General features: G+C 37.8%; 1 protein-coding gene across 3 annotated transcripts in view; it reads left to right on the top strand.

The window, feature by feature from the left end:
* The window catches only part of ZNF385D (zinc finger protein 385D), a 963,336-nt gene that overhangs the window by 806,756 nt on the left and 136,162 nt on the right, over nt 1-20,418 (top strand). For all 3 annotated transcript variants that reach the window (XM_008951641.4, XM_003826172.5, XM_034955966.3), the window contains one exon: nt 3,798-3,908. In XM_008951641.4, coding sequence (XP_008949889.2) covers nt 3,798-3,908 — 111 coding nt within the window. The remainder of the gene's footprint in view (nt 1-3,797; nt 3,909-20,418) is intronic.

Below are 20,418 nucleotides of genomic sequence, written 5' to 3'. Positions count from 1 at the left end.
TTTTGTAGAAAAATTCTTGACGATAATGTGCATACACAAATTAAGATGTTACTGTTTTGACAGATCAGACCCATTGGTTCCTGGAGAGAGAAACAACATACATGACTTTCTTTTTATATAAAATATTTGATTATAATAGTAAATAAAGATAAGTTTAGACAAAATGATCAAACTATCTGTGTGTGTGTCCCCTGATTTGACAGTAGAGGCTACTTTTAGTTATACGGCATGTGGTATCAATTAATAACTATTTATAATAGACCTGGTTATTATTTAGATTTTGCCCTTTCATAATTCCTCATTGTAAATGGTTGTAGATATATACGTGTGAATATGATTTATTGTTATTAATAAAGATATTAAAACTTGTTGTACTAGATTTCTAAAAGGATAAAAGATAATTACTTTTGATGGTGTATCTATAGTTTGTGAAATCCATTTTAAAAGGTAATTCAGTTAAGTTTTTTTAACTATTCTGGGAAATAAAATTGTCTCTGCAGAATATACCACTTTGCATTTTGAAATCTGATTTTATAGCCACAGTGATCAGAACATCATTCAATTCAAACAAAATAACTTAATCTAAAGACTATATTACATTTGCACGAAGTGACTAGTCCCAAAATACCTCCTCTACAAATGTGGATTGAATGTGGTCACTGCCTCCCCAGTGTTACTAAAAAAAACCCAAAATAATACCCTGATCACCAAAATATGATAAAAACTCAGCAGTATGTATTTTCAGAGAGCATCTTTCTTTGATATACATACACAGTTCATTTTTATTTCAAAGTATCATTATAAGGAGACTTCAATATTCCTTAATGGGTTATAGGCATAATTCACCTTATCCCCTGATAGAAACACATCCCGTTTGTGCACAGAATGTACACAAGAGAACATGATAAGGCATCTACCTGTAAGTCAATGACCTCTTTCTGCTTTTAATTTTTCCATCAGCTGGTGGCTGAAGGGAAAATTACCCTTCAGTGTTCTCTGTGGTTGTTTTTATAGATGTGATAGAATGATCCTAGAGAACAGAATGAGGGCTATTGAAGCAGCGCAGATTCACACATTTGTGTGGCCCTTGGCTTTCTCAAGCTCTGTGCATTGTTAATTTTGGTTCTGGGGAAATAAGATTGAAGAAGGTTTAGAAGCTTAGCTGGGGTGAGGGACTTGGCAGTATATGTAGAGAAGAATCCTGTACTATGTCCTGTGGCCCTTCATACCGCTATTCTACAGCAGGCCCAACCTAAGGAAGAGATACTGTAATTTTAAATTAAGTTTTAATGTTTGGATTAAGACACTTAACTGATTTTAGGAATGATCTTAGGTTGCATATTCAGACTTGAAAAGATCAAAGAATGTACTGAAAATAATGAAATGTTCATCAATGGCAAATGGATAAATACATGTAGTGCATCCTTACAAAGGAATACTACTGAGCAATAAAAAGGAACAAGCTGCTGATACATGTAACAACATGGATGAATCTGAGCACCATTGTATTGAATGATAGATTCCAGACACAAATCACCACATACTCTATGATAACATTTATGTGAAATGGCAAAATACTGAGACAGAAATGGAAAAATACATAGAAAGCAGGCCAGTGGTTTCAGGGTCTGGGAGGAGGAGGCAGAGAATGACCACAGAGGGGTAAGAGGGAACTTGTCCAGATAGTGGAAATGGTCTGTGTGACAATTATCCTCACTCTATGCATTTGTCACATTTCACTTGTACACTTAATACTGGTAATTTTTATTGTATGTAAATTATACAATACCTAAATAAAATCAGATAAAAAGAAAATATTATAGAATTCACTAGTAAAGGAGAGAGGTGATCCTATAATTTGTTTTTTGAGACAGAGTCTCACTCTGTCACCCACGCTGGAATGAAGTGGCATGATCTCAGCTCACTGCAATCCGGGTTCAAGCGATTCTCCTGCCTCAGCCTCCCGAATACCTGGGATTACAGGCACCTGCCACCATGCCTGGCTAATCTTTTTGTACTTTGTTAGTAAAGACAAGGTTTCACCATGCTGGCCAGGCTGGTCTCCAACAACTCCTGACCTCAAGTGATCCACCCACCTCGGCCTTCCCAAAGTGCTGGGATTATAGGCATGAGCTATCGTGCCTGGCCTATAATTTGTTAATACCTAAAAGTGACCAGAAAAACAATGAGGAGAGGCTGAGCTTCATCCAGGATTTGGGCAAGGGTTAATGTTAGATAATAAATTTAAAGGGAAGGTGGAAAAGAAAAATGATTACGCCCATGAGTTCTACTCCTTTATCACTGTAACCATGTAAATCACCTAGTCCAGTGATTAGCCTATGGAAAGCATTATAATAAATGCTAACTGCTACTATTTTTATTGTTACTATTGTTATTATTCAGAACCGTATGTTAACAGTACCTAGACAACCTAATAGGAGTTGTGAATACAAAGAAGTCAGAAACTTTCTCCTTCCTTCCAGTGAAGATAGCCTGTGAATTAACTGATTCCAGTGACCTGAGAAACACAAAAGGAGATGAAATTGATCAATGGCTTGTTTAGGGGAATTAATGAACTATAATATGTCACAGAAGGTGAATAGTAGAGAGTCATTTCTGACACATTCTGAGCACTTTTGAGTGTATCAAATAATTTCTGATCTATCTCAATCTATTATGAAGACTTACTTATAAGTCCTTTTATCTCATCATTTGAAAAATGGGAAATGTGCCAACAATGAGTATAGTGTTTGAGGCTGATATTAACCTTGATCTTCACATGTGCTACAACACAGAACATATAATAATAAATAGCCAGCATCTATTTAATGTGCCCAGACTGACTATCCTAAGTAAATTTCATGAATTATCACATTTAAGCTTCATCACAACTTTAATAGACAAGGATAGTGAAAGAAGTTACATGAAAGAATTAAGATCAAGGGCTGGGTGTGGTGGCTCAAGCCTGTACTCCCAGCTACTTGGGAGGCTCAAGTGGGAGGGCTGCTTGAACCTAAGAGTTTGAGCCTACAGTGAGCTATGATCTCACCACTGCACTCCAGCCAGAGCAACCATAGGATAAAGCCTGGTGAAGGGACATTAAACTTTATCAGAGCTGGATTGCTGACATTATGTTTTTCTTGTTGTTTGTCCTGTCCTGGAAATAAAATGGAGGGAGATAACTGGTATCTGGCCCCAAATCCCTTGGCACCCCCCAATAAGTCCACAGGTTAACATTCTATACTAGATGGTCAACAAGTGATTGCTGAATGACTTAATTAACATCTCCATATGTTTCAATTATTGGAAAGCAGGATTTGTATATTATAGAGTCTAAAAGATACCAAACATAGCATAAGGTTCATGTTGGATAATGGTGTATAATTTATTTTCATGGCTTTCCAGCTGACCAGTCTATTTTGAAATCCATTTTTGGGCAATGGTATAGACATACTTCTGTGTTAGATTGCTGGCATTAGCAATAACTTGAATTTTGATAAATCTTTAATTATATTTAAGGGTTATTAAACTGAGACAATTGTTGCTTTTAAATGAGAAAAACAGTATGCAGACTCTAATGGGTAAATCTATCATTTCCTTATCATACTGAGCTTTGGGCTTAATGTTATCTATTTTCCAAGAAAGTAAAAATGTTGTTTCTTAGAATAAAAAGGTTCTTTATAATGTGAGCAGTAGATTGAAGCTGTACAGATTGGTTCTTTAATGAAATAGGCAAAATTCCAATGGAACTGACAAGCTTTATTTCTATTTGTTGTATTTCTTTTTTCTCATTACAGATGGACCCGATTCAGAAAGCTGTAATAAACCATACATTCGGGGTTCCTCTTCCCCACCGAAGAAAGCAAATCATATCATGCAACATTTGCCAGTTGAGATTTAATTCTGATGTAAGTTTATCATTTAGTGTTCACTCAAAAAAAAAATACATTTTGCTGTTCTAATCTTGCAGGAGAAAAGATTTCTTAAGACATTTTCTCCAGTAACTGAGCATGTCAAAATTCAACGATAACATTTTAACTCACTATGTGCTTTAATTTTGGAGTTTATTGTGTTATGTTTGGTTGTTTACTACAGAAAATTCACATGTAAACAAGCTTAAATACTTGCAGTTTAATATTTTTATTTATTTATTTATTTGTTAGTCTTTTGGGAATGGTACAAGTAGATAATACACTTTGCCTTTGGGAACAATAAAACTTTCGACCAATGGAACTTTTAATAGGTTACACTCTGAAATAAGATAGGTACCAAATCATATTTTAAGATCAAGATTTTGAGTTTATAAACTTTTTTTGCCTGGAATGGAGGCCTCAAATTCCATATTACCGCTATGTCCTTAATTATATTTGTGCTAAAGCACTCAAGTTGTCCTAGGAGTATTGGTATTTTAACAGGGGTCCTACAGTCCTAGAACCACTCAAGCCCCAAAAGACTTCAGTGGAGAACATGTAGGAGGGAAACATTTGTGGACCTGACTGGTGGTTCACAAGTTATTCAGGGAGTTATTCACACCTTTTCTACCATTTCTAAGGACTAGGGTGGACTCTGGATCCATCACAGTGATATTAATTTTGATCTGTGGCCAATGGGAACAAAAAATGTATGTCTTCTCTTCCCCGCTAAACCTGCTTTGATATGAAGTTAAATCCTGAGAGTTCCAGAAGAGACAGGCAACATTGGTTTAGAAGGAGTAGGAATTGGAGAGCATTCACACTCTAGGCAAACAGAAGGCTCCATCCTATCGAGGTACCATTTTCTCGTCCTAAGTTGATACACTGTGTGGAGATGACCAAACAGATCTGAATTCTGGAGAATGTTAAGCCTTCCAGTATTTAACCTCTCCAGTCAAGTAGGACTCTTAGATGCTCTGCTGATGAAGATAGGATGCAAGATAATTGAGTATAGGAAATAGATGAGGCATAAACAAAATAGTTTATTCCTCTTTGAAGAGAACATTACATTTTATTTTGCTTTCGTCTTAAGAACTCATACTTACTAATGCAATCATCAGGTAATTTTATAATATCCATTGACTTAAAAAAGAGAAGAGTGGATTGCCTGCACAACACTTTAGTCCATTTGGCCAGCTAAAACAAAGTACCATAAACTGAGTAGATTATAAACAACAGAAATTTATTTCTCACAGTTCCGGAGGCTGAGAAGTCCAAGATCAAGGTGCTGACAAATTCACTGTCTGGTAAGGGCCTGCTTTCTGGTTCCCACATGGCATATTTTCACTGTATTTTCACATGGTGGAAGGGATAAAGGAGCTCCCTTGAAGCTATTTTATAAGGGCACCAATCTCATTCACAAGGGCTCCGCCCTCATGACTTAATCATCTCCCAAAAGGTTCCACCTGCTACTACCATCAACTTGGGGGTCAGAATCTCAACATATGAATTTTCCAGCTATACAAATAATCAGACCATACCAGCACTTAAGTGGTATTTGCTGCTAAAAACCAAAAAGAATATACCAAACATATAATATTTTATGTGAAGGGATTTTTTGTTTTTTAATGCTGAGCACTTTGAGTGATAGAACTTTACCACAGAATTGCTTAATTTATTAACAATAAAGTATTCTTAAGTGATGACTGTAATAATCTCTTCAAGCTGTTGTAAAAAAGTCCTCTTAATACATAAATAGGAGTTCTAAACTCAATAGCTTCAACTTTGATCATTTTTAAACACTCAGCAAACAATTATATAGTTTTATAATTATTATTTTCAGTGGCTTTTTAGTTCCTCTTTTCCTAAACTGTATTTATATTTCACTTAGAAACTGATCAGATGATTTAAAAGTCTCCCAGGAGCCATGTTGTCAGCTTCTTATATTAAATGAGGCTACTTAAAATATCTCCTCCTGCCTATGATTTCACTGTCAATATTCTCTTTATTAAGGACACTTCTTTTAAACTAGGAATTAGAAAGAAATTTCAAGGTCACTGAACCCAATCTCCTACTAAGCGCAAGAATTTCACCTCTTACATCCAGGCAAGGTCTTTTGCTTGATTATTCCCAGTGATGAGTCGCTTACCATTTCCAGACAGTGGTTCTATTTTTGGAGTGTTTCTAATTCTGTAGATTGATGTCAAATTCATGATTGGACACTTTAGAAATATTGTCAGACATGCTTTAGAAAACACATACACATTTTTATATATAATTTTTAACAATAATATAAATTGATATGACATAACACATGGAATATGGACATGCTTTTCAAAAATGTATTCTTATTTCATTTCCATGGTGAGGGAGTAGCAATTTATTTTGTTACTGAAGTTTCAAAGTAGAATGGGCATCAATATGTATTTATTAGGGACAACTGGCTTCTCATTCTCACAACTTTGCTTTCAGGTCTGTGTGGCATGTCGTGAAAGGAACATGGCCAAGGTATTTGGAGATATGGACTAATCACTTTGGGTCATAATTAAACAATTGCAGGCTTGACCATTTACCAGATGATTACTGTATTAGTCTTCTATTGCTGCTAAAATAAATCACCACAAACTCAGTGGCCTGAAACAACACAAATATGCAGGCATATCTCAGCTCACTTTGTGTCTCTGCATCACATTTTGGTTCTTCTTTCAATATTTCGAACTTTTCTATTTTTACTATATCTGTTATGGTGATCTGTGACCTTTGATGTTACTATTGTGATTGTTTTGGGGCACTGTGAATTCCACCCATATAAGATGGTAAATTTAATTAATAAACGTTGTGTGTGTTCTGATTGTTCCACCATCTGGACATTCCCCAATCTCCCACCCTCTCTTTGGACCTTCCTATTTCCTGAGACACAACACTGAAATTAGGCCAATTTAAAACCCTACAATGGCCAGTTGCTGGCAAGCTGGCCGAATAGAAACAGCTCCAGTCTGCAGCTCCCAGTGAGATCAACACAGAAGGCAGGCGATTTCTGCATTTCCAACTGAGGTACCCAGTTCATCTCATTGGGACTGGTTGGACAGTGGGTGCTGCCCACAGAGGGCGAGCAGAAGCAGGGTGGGATGTCACCTTACCTGGGAAGCACAAGGGGTTGGGGAGCTCCCTCTCCTAGCCAAGGGAAGCTGTGAGGGACTGTGCCATGAGGAATTGTGCACTCCGGCCCAGATACTGTGCTTTTCCCATGGTCTTTGCAACCTGCAGACCAGGATATTCCCTAGGGTACCTACACCACCAGGGCCCTAAGTTTCCAGCACAAAACTGGGTGGCTGTTTGGACAGACACCAAGCTACGTGAAGGAGTTTTCTTTTTCATACCCCAGTGGCTTCTGGAACACCAGCAAGACAGAACCATTCACTCCCCCGGAAAGGGGCTGAAGTCAGAGAACCAAGTGGTCTGGCTCGGGGGTCCCACCCCCCCAGAGCCCAGCAGGCTAAGATCCACGAGCTTGAAATTCGCGCTGTCACCATGGCAGTCTGAGGTCAACCTGGGATGCTCCAGCTTGGTTGGGGGAGGGGTGTCCACCATTGCTGAAGCTTGAGTAGGAGGTATACCCTCACAGTGTAAACAAAGCCACCAGGAAGATCGAACTGAGCGGAGCCCACTGAAGCTCAGCAAGGCCCCTGTGGCCAGACTGTCTCTCTAGATTCCTCCTCCCTGGGCAGGGCATCTCTGGAAAAAAAGGCAGCAGCCCCAGTCAGGGGCTTATAGATAATACCCCCAACTCCCTGGGACAGAGCACCTGGGGAAAGAGGCAGCTATAGGCGCAGCTTCAGCAGATGTAAATGTTCCCTGCCTGATGACTCTGAAGAGAGCAGCGGATCTCCCAGCACAGCGTTCCAGCTCTGCTAAGGGTCAGACTGCCTCCTCAAGTGGGTCCCTGACCCCCATTGTCTCCTGATTGGGAGACACCTCCCAGTAGGGGCCGACCGGCACCTCATACAGGAGAGCTCTCGCTGGCATCTGGCAGGTAGCCCTCTGGGACAAAGCTTCCAGAGGAAAGAACAGGCAGCAATCTTTGCTGTTCTGCAGCCTCTGCTGGTGATACCCAGGCAAACAGGGTCTGGAGTGGACCTCCAGCAAACCTGCAGCAGAGGGGCCTATTAGAAGAAAAACTAACAGAAATGACTAACATCAACATCAACAAAAAGGATGTCCACTGACAGACCCCATCCGAAGGTCACCTACATCAAAGACCAAAGATAGATGAATCCACGAAGATGGGGAGAAACCAGCCCAAAAAGGCTGAAAATTCCAAAAACCAGAACGCCTCTTCTCCTCCAAAGGATCACAACTCCTCACCAGTAAGAGAACAAAACAGGATGCAGAATGAGTTTGACGAATTGACAGAAGTAGGCTTCAGAAGGTGGGTAATAACAAACTCGTCTGAGCCAAAGAAACATGTTCTAAACCAATGCAAGGAAGCTAAGAACCTTGAAAAAACATTAGACAAATTGCTAACTAGAATAACCAGTTTAGAGAAGAACATAAATGACGTGATGGAGCTGAAAAACACAGCACGAGAACTTCGTGAGGCATACACAAGTATCAATAGCCGAATTGATCAAGCGGAAGAAAGGATATCAGAGCTTGAAGATCAACTTAAATACAGCGTGAAGACAAGATTAGAGAAAAATGAATGAAAAGAAACAAACAAAGCCTCCAAGAAATATGGGAATATGTGAAAAGACCAAACCTACGTTTGATTGGTGTACCTCAAAGTGACAGGGAGAATGGAACCAAGTTCAAAAACACTCTTCAGGATATTATCCAGGAGAACTTCCCCAACCTAGCAAGACAGGCCAACATTGTAATTCAGGAAATACAGAGACCACCACAAAGATACTCCTCGAGAAGAGCAACCCCAAGACACATAATCATCAGATTCACCAAGGTTGAAATGAAGGAAAAAATGTGAAGGGCAGACAGGGAGGAAGGTTGGGTTACCCACAAAGGGAGGCCCATCAGACTAACCATGGTTCTCTCTGCAGAAACCCTACAAGCCAGAAGAGAGTGGGGGTCAATATTCAACATTCTTAAAGAAAAGAATGTTCAACTCAGAATTTCCTATCCAGGCAAACTAAGCTTTGTAAGTGAAGGAGAAATAAAATCCTTTACAGACAAGCAAAAGAGATTTTGTCACCACCTGGCCTGCCTTACAAGAGCTCCTGAAGAAAGCACTAAATATGGAAAGGTAAAACCGGTACCAGCCACTGCAAAAACATACCAAATTGTAAAGACCATCGACACTATGAGGAAACTGCATCAACTAAGACAAAATAACCAACTGGCATCATAATGAGAGGATCAAATTCACACATAACAATATTAACCTTAAATGTAAAAGGACTAGATGCCCCAATTAAAAGACACAGACTGGCAAATTGGATAGAGAGTCAAGAACCATCAGTGTGCTGTATTCAGGAGACTCTCATGTGTAAAAACACGCATAGGCTCAAAATAAAGGGTAGGAGGAATATTTACTAAGCAAATGGACAGCAAGAAAAAAAAAAAGCAGGGGTTGCAATCCTAGTATCTGATAAAACAGAATTTAAACCAACAAAGATCAAACAACAAAGAAGGACATTACATAATGGCAAAGGGATCAATACAACAAGAAGAGCTAACTATCCTAAATATATATGCTAACTATCCGAAATATATATACACCCAATAAAGGAGCATCCAGATTCATAAATCAAGTTCTCAGAGACCTACAAAGAGACTTAGATTCCCACACAATAATAGTGGGAGACTTTAACACTGCACTATCAATATTAGATCAATGAGACAGAAAATTAACAAAGGTATTCAGAACTCAGCTCTGGGCCAAGCGGACCCAATAGACATCTACAGAACTCTCCACCCCAAACCAACAGAATATACATTCTTCTCAGCAACTCATTGCTCTTATTCTAAAATTGATCACATAATTGGAAGTAAAACACTACTCAGCAAATGCAAAAGAATGGAAATCATAACATTCTCTCAGAACACAGTGCAATTAAATTGGAAGTCAGGATTAAGAAACTGACTCAAAACTGCACAACGACATGGAAACTGAACAACCTGCTCCTGAATGACTACTGGGTGAATAACGAAATGAAGGCAGAAATAAATAAGTTCTTTGAAACCAATGAGAAAAAAGACACAATGTACCAGAATCTCTGGGACACACTTAAAGCAGCATGTAGAGGGAAATTTATAGCACTAGATGCCCACAAGAGAAAGCAAGAAAGATCTAAAATCGACACCCTAACATCACAATTAAAAGAACTAGAGAAGCAAGAGCAAACAAATTAAAAGCTAGCAGAAGATGAGAAATAACTAAGATCAGAGCAGAACTGAAGGAGATAGAGACATGAAAAACCCTTCAAAAAAAAAAAAAAAAAAATCAATGAATCCAGGAGCTGATTTTTTGAAAAGATCAGCAAAATAGACTGCTAGCCAGACTAATAAAGAAAAGGGAGAAGAATAAAATAGACACACTAAAAAATGATAAAGGGGTATCACCACTGATCCCACAGAAATACAAACTACCATCAGAGAATACTATAAACACCTCTATGCAAATAAACTAGAAAATCTAGAAGAAATGGATAAATTCCTGGACCCATACACCCTCCCAAGTCTAAACCAGGAAGAAGTCAAATCCCAATAACAAGTTCTGAAATTGAGGCAGTAATTAATAGCCTACCAACCAAAAAAATTCCAGGACCAGATGGACTCACAGACGAATTCTACCAGAGGTACAAAGAGGAAGTGGTTTCCTTCTGAAACTATTCCAAGGAACAGAAAAAGGGAATCCTCCCTAACTTATTTTATGAGGCCAGCATCATCGTGATACTAAAACCTGGCAGAGACACGACAAAAAAATAAAATTTCAGGCCAATATCCCTGATGAACATCAATGCAAAAATCCTCAATAAAATACTGGCAAAACTAATCTAGCAGCATATCAAAAAGCTTATCCACCACGATCAAGTCGGCTTCATCCCTGGGATGCAAGGCTGGTTCAACATATGCAAATAAATATAAGTAACCTATCACATAAACAGAACCAATGACAAAAACCACACGATTATCTCAATAGATGCAGAAAAAGCCTTCAACAAAATTCAAAACCCCTTCATGCTGAAAACTCTCAATAAATTATGTATTGACGGAACCTACCTTGAAATAATAAGAGCTATTATGACAAACCCACAGCCAGTATCACACTGAATGGGCAAAAACTGGAAGCATTCCCTTTGAAAACTAGCACAAGACAAGGATGCCCTCTCTCACCACTCCTATTCAACATAGCATCGGAAGTTCTGGCCAGGGGATCAGGCAAGAGAAAGAAATAACAGGTATTCAATTAGGAAAAGGGGAAGTCAACTTGTCTGTTTGCAGATGACATGATTGTATATTTAGATAACCCAATTGTCTCAGCCCAAAATCTCCTTACACTGATAAAAACTTCAGCAAACTCTCAGAAGACAAAATCAATGTGCCAAAATCACAAGCATTCCTATACACCAATAACAGACAGAGGGCCAAATCATGAGTAAACTCCTGCTCATAATTGCTACAAAGAGAATAAAATACCTAGGAATACAACTTACATGGGATGTGAAGGACCTTTTCAACGATAACTACAAACCACTGCTCAAGGAAATAAGAGAGGACACAAATGGAAAAACATTCCATGCTCACGGATAGGAAGAATCGATATCGTGAAAATGGCCATACTGCCCAAAGTAACTGATAGATTCAATGCTATTCCCATCAAGCTACCATTGACTCTCTTCACAGAATTAGCCAAGACAATCCTAAGCAAACAGAACAAAGCTGGAGGTTATCATGCTACCTGGCTTCTAACTATACTACAAGGATACAGTAACCAAAACAGCATGGTATTGGTACCAAAACAGATATATAGAGCAATGGAAGAGAACAGAAGCCTCAGAAATAATATCACACACCTACAACCATTTGATCTTTGACAAACCCGACAAAAATAAGCAATGGGGAAAGGCTTCCCTATTTAATAAATGGTGTTGAGAAAACTGGCTAACCATATGCAGAAAACTGAAATTGGCCCTCTTCCTTACACCTTATACAAAAATTAACTCACATTGGATTAAAGACTTAAATGTAAGACCTAAAACCATAAAAACCCTAGAAGAAAACCTAGGCAATACCATTCAAGACATAAGCATGGGCAAAGACTTCATGACTAAAACACCAAAAGCAATGGCAACAAAAGCCAAAATAGACAAATGAGATCTAATTAAGCTAAAGAGCTTCTGCACAGCAAAAGAAACTATCATCAGAGTGAACAGGCAGCCTACAGAATGGGAGAATATTTTTGCAATCTATCCATCTGATAAAGGGCTAATACCCAGAATCTACAAAGAACTTAAATTTACAAAAAAAAAAAAAAAAAAAAAAAAAAAAAAAAACATCAAAAAGTGGGCAAAGGATATGAACAGACACTTCTTAAGAGAAGACATTTATGCAGCCAACAAACATGGAAAAAAAGCTCATCATCACTGGTCACTAGAGAAATGCAAATCAAAACCACAATGAGATACCATCTCACACCAGTTAGAATGGCAAGCATTAAAAAGTCAGGAAATGACACATGCTGAAGAGGATGTAGAGAAATAGGAATGCTTTTACACTGTTGGTGCAAGTGTAAATTAGTTCAACCATTGTGAAGACAGTGTGGTGATTCCTCAAAGATCTAGAACCAGAAATACCATATGACCCAGCAATCTTATTACTGGGTATACACCCCAAGGATTATAAATCATTCTACTATAAAGACACAAGCACACGCATGTTTACTGCGGCACTATTCACAATAGCAAAGACTTGGAACCAACCCAAATGCCCATCAATGATAGACTGGTTAAAGAAAATGTGGCACGTATACACCATGGAATACTATGCAGCCATAAAAAGGGATGAATTCATGTCCTTTGCAGGGACATGGATGAAGCTGGAAACCACCATTCTCAGCAAACTAACAGAAGAACAGAAAACCAAACACCACATGTTCTCATAAGTGGGAGCTGAACAATGAGAACACATGGACACAGGGAAGGGAATATCACACACCAGGGCCTGTTGAAGGGTCAGAAGGCTAGGGGAGGGATAGCGTTAGGAGAAATACCTAATGTAGATGACAGGTTGATGGGTGCAGCAAACCACCATAGCACATGTATACCTATGTAACAAACATGCACGTTCTGCACATGTACCCCAGAACTTAATTAAAAAAAAAAAAAAACTACAATTGCCTGTATGTGTTCAAGTGAAAGAAAGAGTCACACATCTTTTCATTTACATCAAAAACCAGAAATGATTAAGCTTAGTGAGGAAAACATGTCAAAAGAAGAGTTAGGCTGAAAGCTAGGCTTCTTGTGCCAAGCGGTTAGCTAAGTTGTGACTGTAAAATAAAAGTTCTTGAAGGTAATTAGATGTACTACTCTAGTAAACACATGAATGATATGAAAGCAAAAGAGCCTTATGTTTGATATGGAGAAAGTGCTAGTGGTTTGAATAGAAAAATCAAACCAGCCATACCATTTCCTTAAATCAGAGCCTAATCCAGAGGAAGGCCCTAACTCTCTTTAATTCTATGAAGGCTAACAGAGGTGAGAAAAAAATGTCTGAAGCTGGAAGTGGTTGGTTCATGAGGTTTAAAGAAAGAAGTCCTCTCCATAACATAAACGTGCATGGTGAAGCTGCAAGTGCTGGTGTAGGAGCTGCAGCAAGTGATCCAGAAGATCCAGTTAAGGCCGCTGATAAAGATGGCTACACTACCCAACAGATTTTAAGCATAAACCAAAGAGCATTCTATTGGAAGATTATGCTATCTAGGACTTACCTAGCTAGAGAGAGAAGTCAATGTCTGGCTTTAATGCTTCAAAGGACAGGCTTACTCTCTTGGTAGGAGCTAATGAAGTTAGTGTCTAAATTCAAGCCAGTGCTGACTATTCCAAAAATCCTAGGGCCCTTAAGAATTTCACTAAATCATCTCTGCCTGTGGTCTACAAATGCAACAAGAAGGCTGGATGATAGTACATCTGTTTACATCACGGTTTACTGAATATTTTAAGCCCACTCTTGAGATTTATTGCTCAGAAAAAAAGATTTCTTTCAAAATATTACTGTTCATTGACAATGTACCTCATCACCCGAGAGCTCTGATAGAGATGTTCAAGAAGAGTCATGTTGTTTTTATGCCTGCTAACACTACATTCACTGTGCAGCCCATGGACAAAGACATAATTTTGACTTCCACTCTTATTATTTAAGAAATATATTTTTAAGGCTATAGCTACCATAGATAGTGATTCCTCTGATGGATGTTGCCCAAGTAAATTGAAAACCTTCTGGAAAAAATTCACCATTCTAGATGCCATTAAGAACATTTGTAACTCATGGGAGGAAGTCAAAATATCCACGTTAACAGGAATTTAAAAGAAGTTTCTTCCAGTCTTCATGGATGACTTTGAGGGTTTCAAAACTCCAGTGAAAGAAATAAATGTAGATATTGTGGAAATAGCAAGAGAAGTATAATTAAAAGTAGAGTTTGAAGCTGTGATTGAATTGATGAAATCTCAGATAACCTCCTCCTTTCACGGAGGAGATGCTTCTTTTGAATGAGCTAAGGAAGTCGTTTCTTGAGATGGAATCTACTGCTGATGAAGATGCTGTGAACGCTGTTGAAATGACAACAAAGAATTTAGAGTATTATATAAACCTAATTGACAGAGCAGTGGCAGGCTTTGGGAGGATTGACTCCAATTTTGAAAGCAGTACTAGAGTGTATAAAATGCTATCAAACAGCATTTTATGCTACAGAGAAATATTTTGTGAAAAGAGTTCTAGATGTAACAAACTTCACTGTTGTCTTATTTTCAGAAATTGCCACATCTATCTCAACCTGAAACCACCAACACTATGATCAGCCAATAGCTATCTACACTGAGGCAAGACCCTCCACCAGCAAAAACATTATGTCTTGCTGAAGGTTCACGTTGTTAGCATTTTTCAGCAATAGCATATTTTAAAATTAAAGTATATACATTGTATTTTTAGACATAATATTATTGCACAGTTAATAAAGTATGGTATAAACAACTTTTATATGCATTGCAAAATGAGAAAATTCACATGACTAACATTACTGTGATACTTGCTTTACTGTGGTCATCTGGAACCAAATTGCAATATTTCTGAGATATGTCTATTACTTTACCATTCTGAAGGTGAGAAGTCTGAAATGGGTCTCACTAGGATAAAGTCAGGTTGTCTGCAAGGTTATGTTCTTTCTACAGGCTCATGTTATTTCTGCAGGTTCCAGGGGAGAATCCAGTTGCTTGCCTTTTTCAGCTTCTAGAAGTTGCCTGCATTCCTTGACTTGTGACCCCATTTCATCTTCAAAAACAGCAAGGGCCAGACCCCATTTCATCTTCAAAAAAAGCAAGGGCCATCTCAATTTGTCTCACGTGTAATCATTGCCTCACTCTTCTGCCTCCCTCTTCCACATTCACAGACCCTTGTGACCACAAAGGGCCAACCTGGGTAATTCAGGATAATTTCCTTATTTTAAAGTCAGCTGATTAACAACTTTATTTTTATCTGCTAACCTAATTCCCCTTTGTCATGTAATGTAACATATTCATATTTTCCTGGGACTATGATTTAAACAGCATTAGGAAGCCATTATTCTGTCTACCACAGATACCGCCATTTTATTTGAATGTTTGACTTAGGTTTGAACTGAATTTCATGACCATATCAGATAATAACTCATTGCAGTTTCTTTGGTCTATATAAGCTGACACATATAATTAATTGCCCTTATACTTTCTATTGTTTTCAGCCTTGAATATCATTCACTATTCAGTGCAAATTTTAAACACTGTAGTTTTATTTTTCAATAGAAGATCTAATGTTTTTATAAATGACATACCAACCTTTAAGTTATGTTTTACAAACCAAACAATCATTGCAGAATTGAAATACAAGAGTAGAAACTCTCTTAGAAATTTAAGAAATGTCTTTGTATCGTTATATGTGAATAAAAGAAACTCATGTACTGGAAATGTTAAATGTGTTTACTTATTGACCAGCCATGTCCATAAGTACCAATTTTACAAAATATTTAGACACTGAATGCCAAGATTGATTGGATTTATCAACTGATCCATATGTAAGAAAATTATCTCTATTTAAAGAATAACCAAAATCAAAATATACATACATATTAGATCATTTTAAACTCAAGAAAAGGCTTTCTAAGCCCAATGCGACAGCCCTTTTGTTGTTTCCAGGTAAATCTGGAATTTATCTTTCTGTTTCCATTTTTAAACCTAGAATCTTTCTAGAAAAATAACATTGTAATTCAGTTGTATGCTTGGTTGAATCCTCTATCACATAGGAAAGTAGTTTTGCCTTATGAACCTTTTTACATTTCAAAGCTTCTTCCCCATCCAATGAAAATAATAGCTTGTAGTTCTTTGCATCTTTGTATCATGAAAATTCAATTTCCTTTCCCTCTAAACTTTTATATATTTTTTTAACCCTTCCTATCATAAACTGTGTCATTTGGTATTTTGCCATAACTGTTTCCTTTATAGTACAATTTATTTTTGGCCCTGCAGATAACTTTTAAAATGTCATAAATTAATATTGCTTGCATTTTTAATCAGATTACCTTTTCCTGGTGTAGGTTTTTTCCTGACAAATCTCCTGACATTCATATGAAACATACATGGGGTTATGCGGAAACCTTCCAATTAAAGACTGAAGGGTTGTAATTTGTCCAATTATTTTATCAGCATCTTAAAATAAGCATAAATTACCATGTGACCTAGGCAAATTAGTAATGTACCTTTGAAAGAATACATCAGGGCCAACAAGATGTAAGCTTATTAAGTGAAGTAGAGAATGGATACTCAATGATTCACTATAGAATAGGAAATAAGATCTCAAATTCCAAACTAAGGATATATAAGATTGTAGCATCTAAGTGTTATTACAGTTAACTTCCTAACAACAGAATTTCATAAAACTTCAGAGGTAGAAGAGACATACTCCTAATTTCACATGCAAAAGCTGAGATGTAGAGAGTATAGATTTGTACAAGGCCATGTGGTCATTAGCTGGCTAAGGACAATGTTCATGTCTCTGCTGTTTGTGCTTCATCTGGTCACGGGAGGGCAGCAAGTCCATTCTGAAGTTTCAATGGTTGTTACTACAATGGCATGGAGGAAGATCTATGTGTTTCCTGCTTAGTCAGCCTGTCCTAGAGAGAAGACCTGAAGGTTTCTTTCCTTATGGAACTAACTGGAAGGAGTTACAGCTGCTATGGAAAGCCATTCAGCAGCTAGAACTCACTCATAAGAACTCATGAGTTCTCTTACATGGTGTTACTCATATTCAGACACACGCAACAATTCAAGCATAAACATGTCAAAAGTGTAAACAGAAATTCATATTATTGAACTATAATAAAGTAACAACATGTCCTTAATGATTCAGGACTGTCAAGCATTCATTATGTTGGGGAACTGTTTGATAAATCAGAAGGGAAGAAACCTCATGAGAGCATAACATTGCTTGGAGGCCTGATAGCCCTCCAAAAGGGGATCATTGGTATCATTACAATATATTGATATATTTTCTAATGGTATTATAAAATAGAGATCAGCTGGGAGTGGTGGCGCACGACTGTAATCCCAGTGCTTTGGGAGGCAGGGGCAGGTGGATCACGAGGTCAGGAGTTCGAGACCAGCCTGACCAACATGGTGAAACTCTGTCTCTGTTAAAAATGCAAAAATTAGTTGGGCATGGTGGCACACGCCTGTAATCCCAGCTACTAAGGAGGCTGAGGCGGGAGAATCACTTGAACCTGGCAGGCGGAGGTTGCAGTAAGCCAAGATCACACCACTGCACTCCAGCCTGGGCAACAGAGTGAGACTCTGTCTAAAAAATATATATATAATTTTTCCACATTTTAGAACATAAAAATGTAGTAAAACTAAGCTGTGTGTCTGAATTTAATTCATATCTCTTAGTCTTAACATCCATTACCAGTGTGTCAATATAATGATGATGTTGATAGGAGTATTTTTTCCTCCCTAGTAACCAAATTAGGCTTCCAGTGACCAAATTAGATAATTAAAATTTCTTAAAATCATGTCTTAATATATCTTAATACTTATCAGTATTATTCACAGGATTGATGTTTAAAGGAAATGCTGTTTAGCCGTGGGAAAAACAAAAACCAATAATGGTTGTATTGGGGTCAACTATGCTTTTACTTCTTTACTTTCCAAATTTTCTTTATAAGCATGCTTGAATTTTATAAAGGAAAAGAGAATTATTGCATCTATTACGTTTTTAAGCTGCATATTTTGTCTCAAATTATACATTTTGATGGTCCCTCGTGGTCTAGTGGTTAGGATTCAGCTCTTTCAAATTATAAATTCCATTTTGAGGGCCTCAGTTGTAATTTTCTAAAGATTTCCTTTTAAAAAATGCAGGGACAAATTGTCCCTGTCAAAACTGCATCTATTAAAAGCTATCAACCTCTTTAAGTATGTTGTTGCCGCTGCATCCCAAAGGATCTTCTGAGGGACACACTTATAAATTAAATTTTCAGGCAGCTTTGAAACATCTCTTTCATAAGAGAGTGTCCTGTGTTAGTCTCCAAGAGTCGCAGAGTTATTTGAGCTTTGGCCTGAGCACCATGGCCTTCCCACTGGGTCCTTTTTCTTCTTCAAAAGCTGTCCTTTGACAGGGCCATTCGGCTTGTGTGAAAGAAGAGACACATCTGAGAACCTGATGAGTTTCACTTGGGCTGTCAGGTCAACCCTGTGTGAAAAGCTGGCTCTGGAGAGTGTGGTGATGGCCTATAGGTTGTCACTATGTTTGAAACAAGTGACTGGGAGCTCTTTTTTGAAGGGCTTATACTCTGAGTTAGCATTTGGGACACATTTTATCTCACAACCTTGCTAGTTCCTAACTCTTAAGTGGAACCCCCAACTCTGTCAGGAATTCTCAGATAACAAAACCTGAACAGAAGGACAGAGCAAAAAATACTGGGTTTAGCTGCTAGGGATTTCAAGAGAAAATGGGCCAGCCAAGAGCACGGGAATCTACCTAAGCAGTGTGCTTCTTTGGCAGGCTTTTAAAAATAAAATCCCAATATTAGGTCATTTCAGGACTCTTTGAATCAGGCTTTGATCCTCCAGAGTTTCATCTGGGGATGAAATGAGGAAGAGACTAAGAAAGGAGAAATCTTTATTAAAAGTTTGTCTTTATCTGGGTTTCTTTACAAAGTAATAATATTCATTTTTTCTATCAACTTCTCTTAGACATGGAAAATCTGACCTTGAATATCTAAGAAGGCAAAGTTGACTTTACATGTGACCAGTAGATACATTCATAACCTCTAATAAACAAGGGGATATTTATGTTTCTATAGAGTATTATGAACAACTCATAAATTGTTTTGTATTTGATATAAAATCATACAAACCGTAGTGATGCTATTTGTACATTGTATAGGTTGAGAAACCAAAGACCAAAATATTTAGTTGACTTTTTCAAGGGCAATAGGCTACTCAAACAGCTAGGTGGACAAGAAATAGGGCTCTTAAGTTCCCTAACATAATGTTTTTATGTATGATATCAGGGGACATGCCCTAGGAGAAATTTATTTTGAGACTTGCCTTGACATCAGCTGATAGTTTTCTACTAAGACCATCAGTCACTTAAGTTCTGCACACAATACAGAAGTTATTCAAGGTGGATATCAGTAGCATGTTCAGGAATTGCTGGGATATAGAAACATATTTAAAAATTGAGAGCCACTTAAAGGACATTACTAATACCGTAAGTATTGAAGGGAACAGGAGAATCTGTGTTGAGAGTCTATTTCATTAAATGCAAAGAGTTTGAGAAGAGGATTAAGCATGGGTAAAACTGGAAGCACAGAATATGAGGAGGAAGATAAAATGCAGTAGTGAAGCAAGAGATATATTTCCAATTAAACAAACTAAAAGTTTTCCATGGGTTCCCAGAAAATGAGGCAAGAAGCCATTAATGCTAGGAAGGCTCTAAAAATCTTAGATATCAATGTTGCATGAATAAATGAAAGAAGCACTCAAAACCAGAAACATTTTTCCTTATTGCTGTGACAAGGAAATGAAGGTAGAAACAGTATCAGCCAGGTGGGCTGGTGTTGCAGCATATTCCCCTAGTTCAGTTAAAGACTGGGTTCTTGTCCATATCACCGCCACGAAAATTTAGGCTCCCAAATGGCGTAAAGGGTGAGTAAAGCAGGGTTTTATTGGGTGAAAAGAGAAATGGGGATCCTCTGCAAGGCCAGAGTCCCCTGTTAGAGCGCTTCCCACCACCCTTCTAATCCCAGGTT

The sequence above is a fragment of the Pan paniscus genome, chromosome 2 (assembly GCF_029289425.2).
Source record: "Pan paniscus chromosome 2, NHGRI_mPanPan1-v2.0_pri, whole genome shotgun sequence".
Classification (NCBI taxonomy): Eukaryota; Metazoa; Chordata; class Mammalia; order Primates; family Hominidae; genus Pan; species Pan paniscus.
The sequence above is the reverse complement of the archived record's forward strand: the minus strand, read 5'-3'. Positions and strand labels throughout refer to the sequence as shown.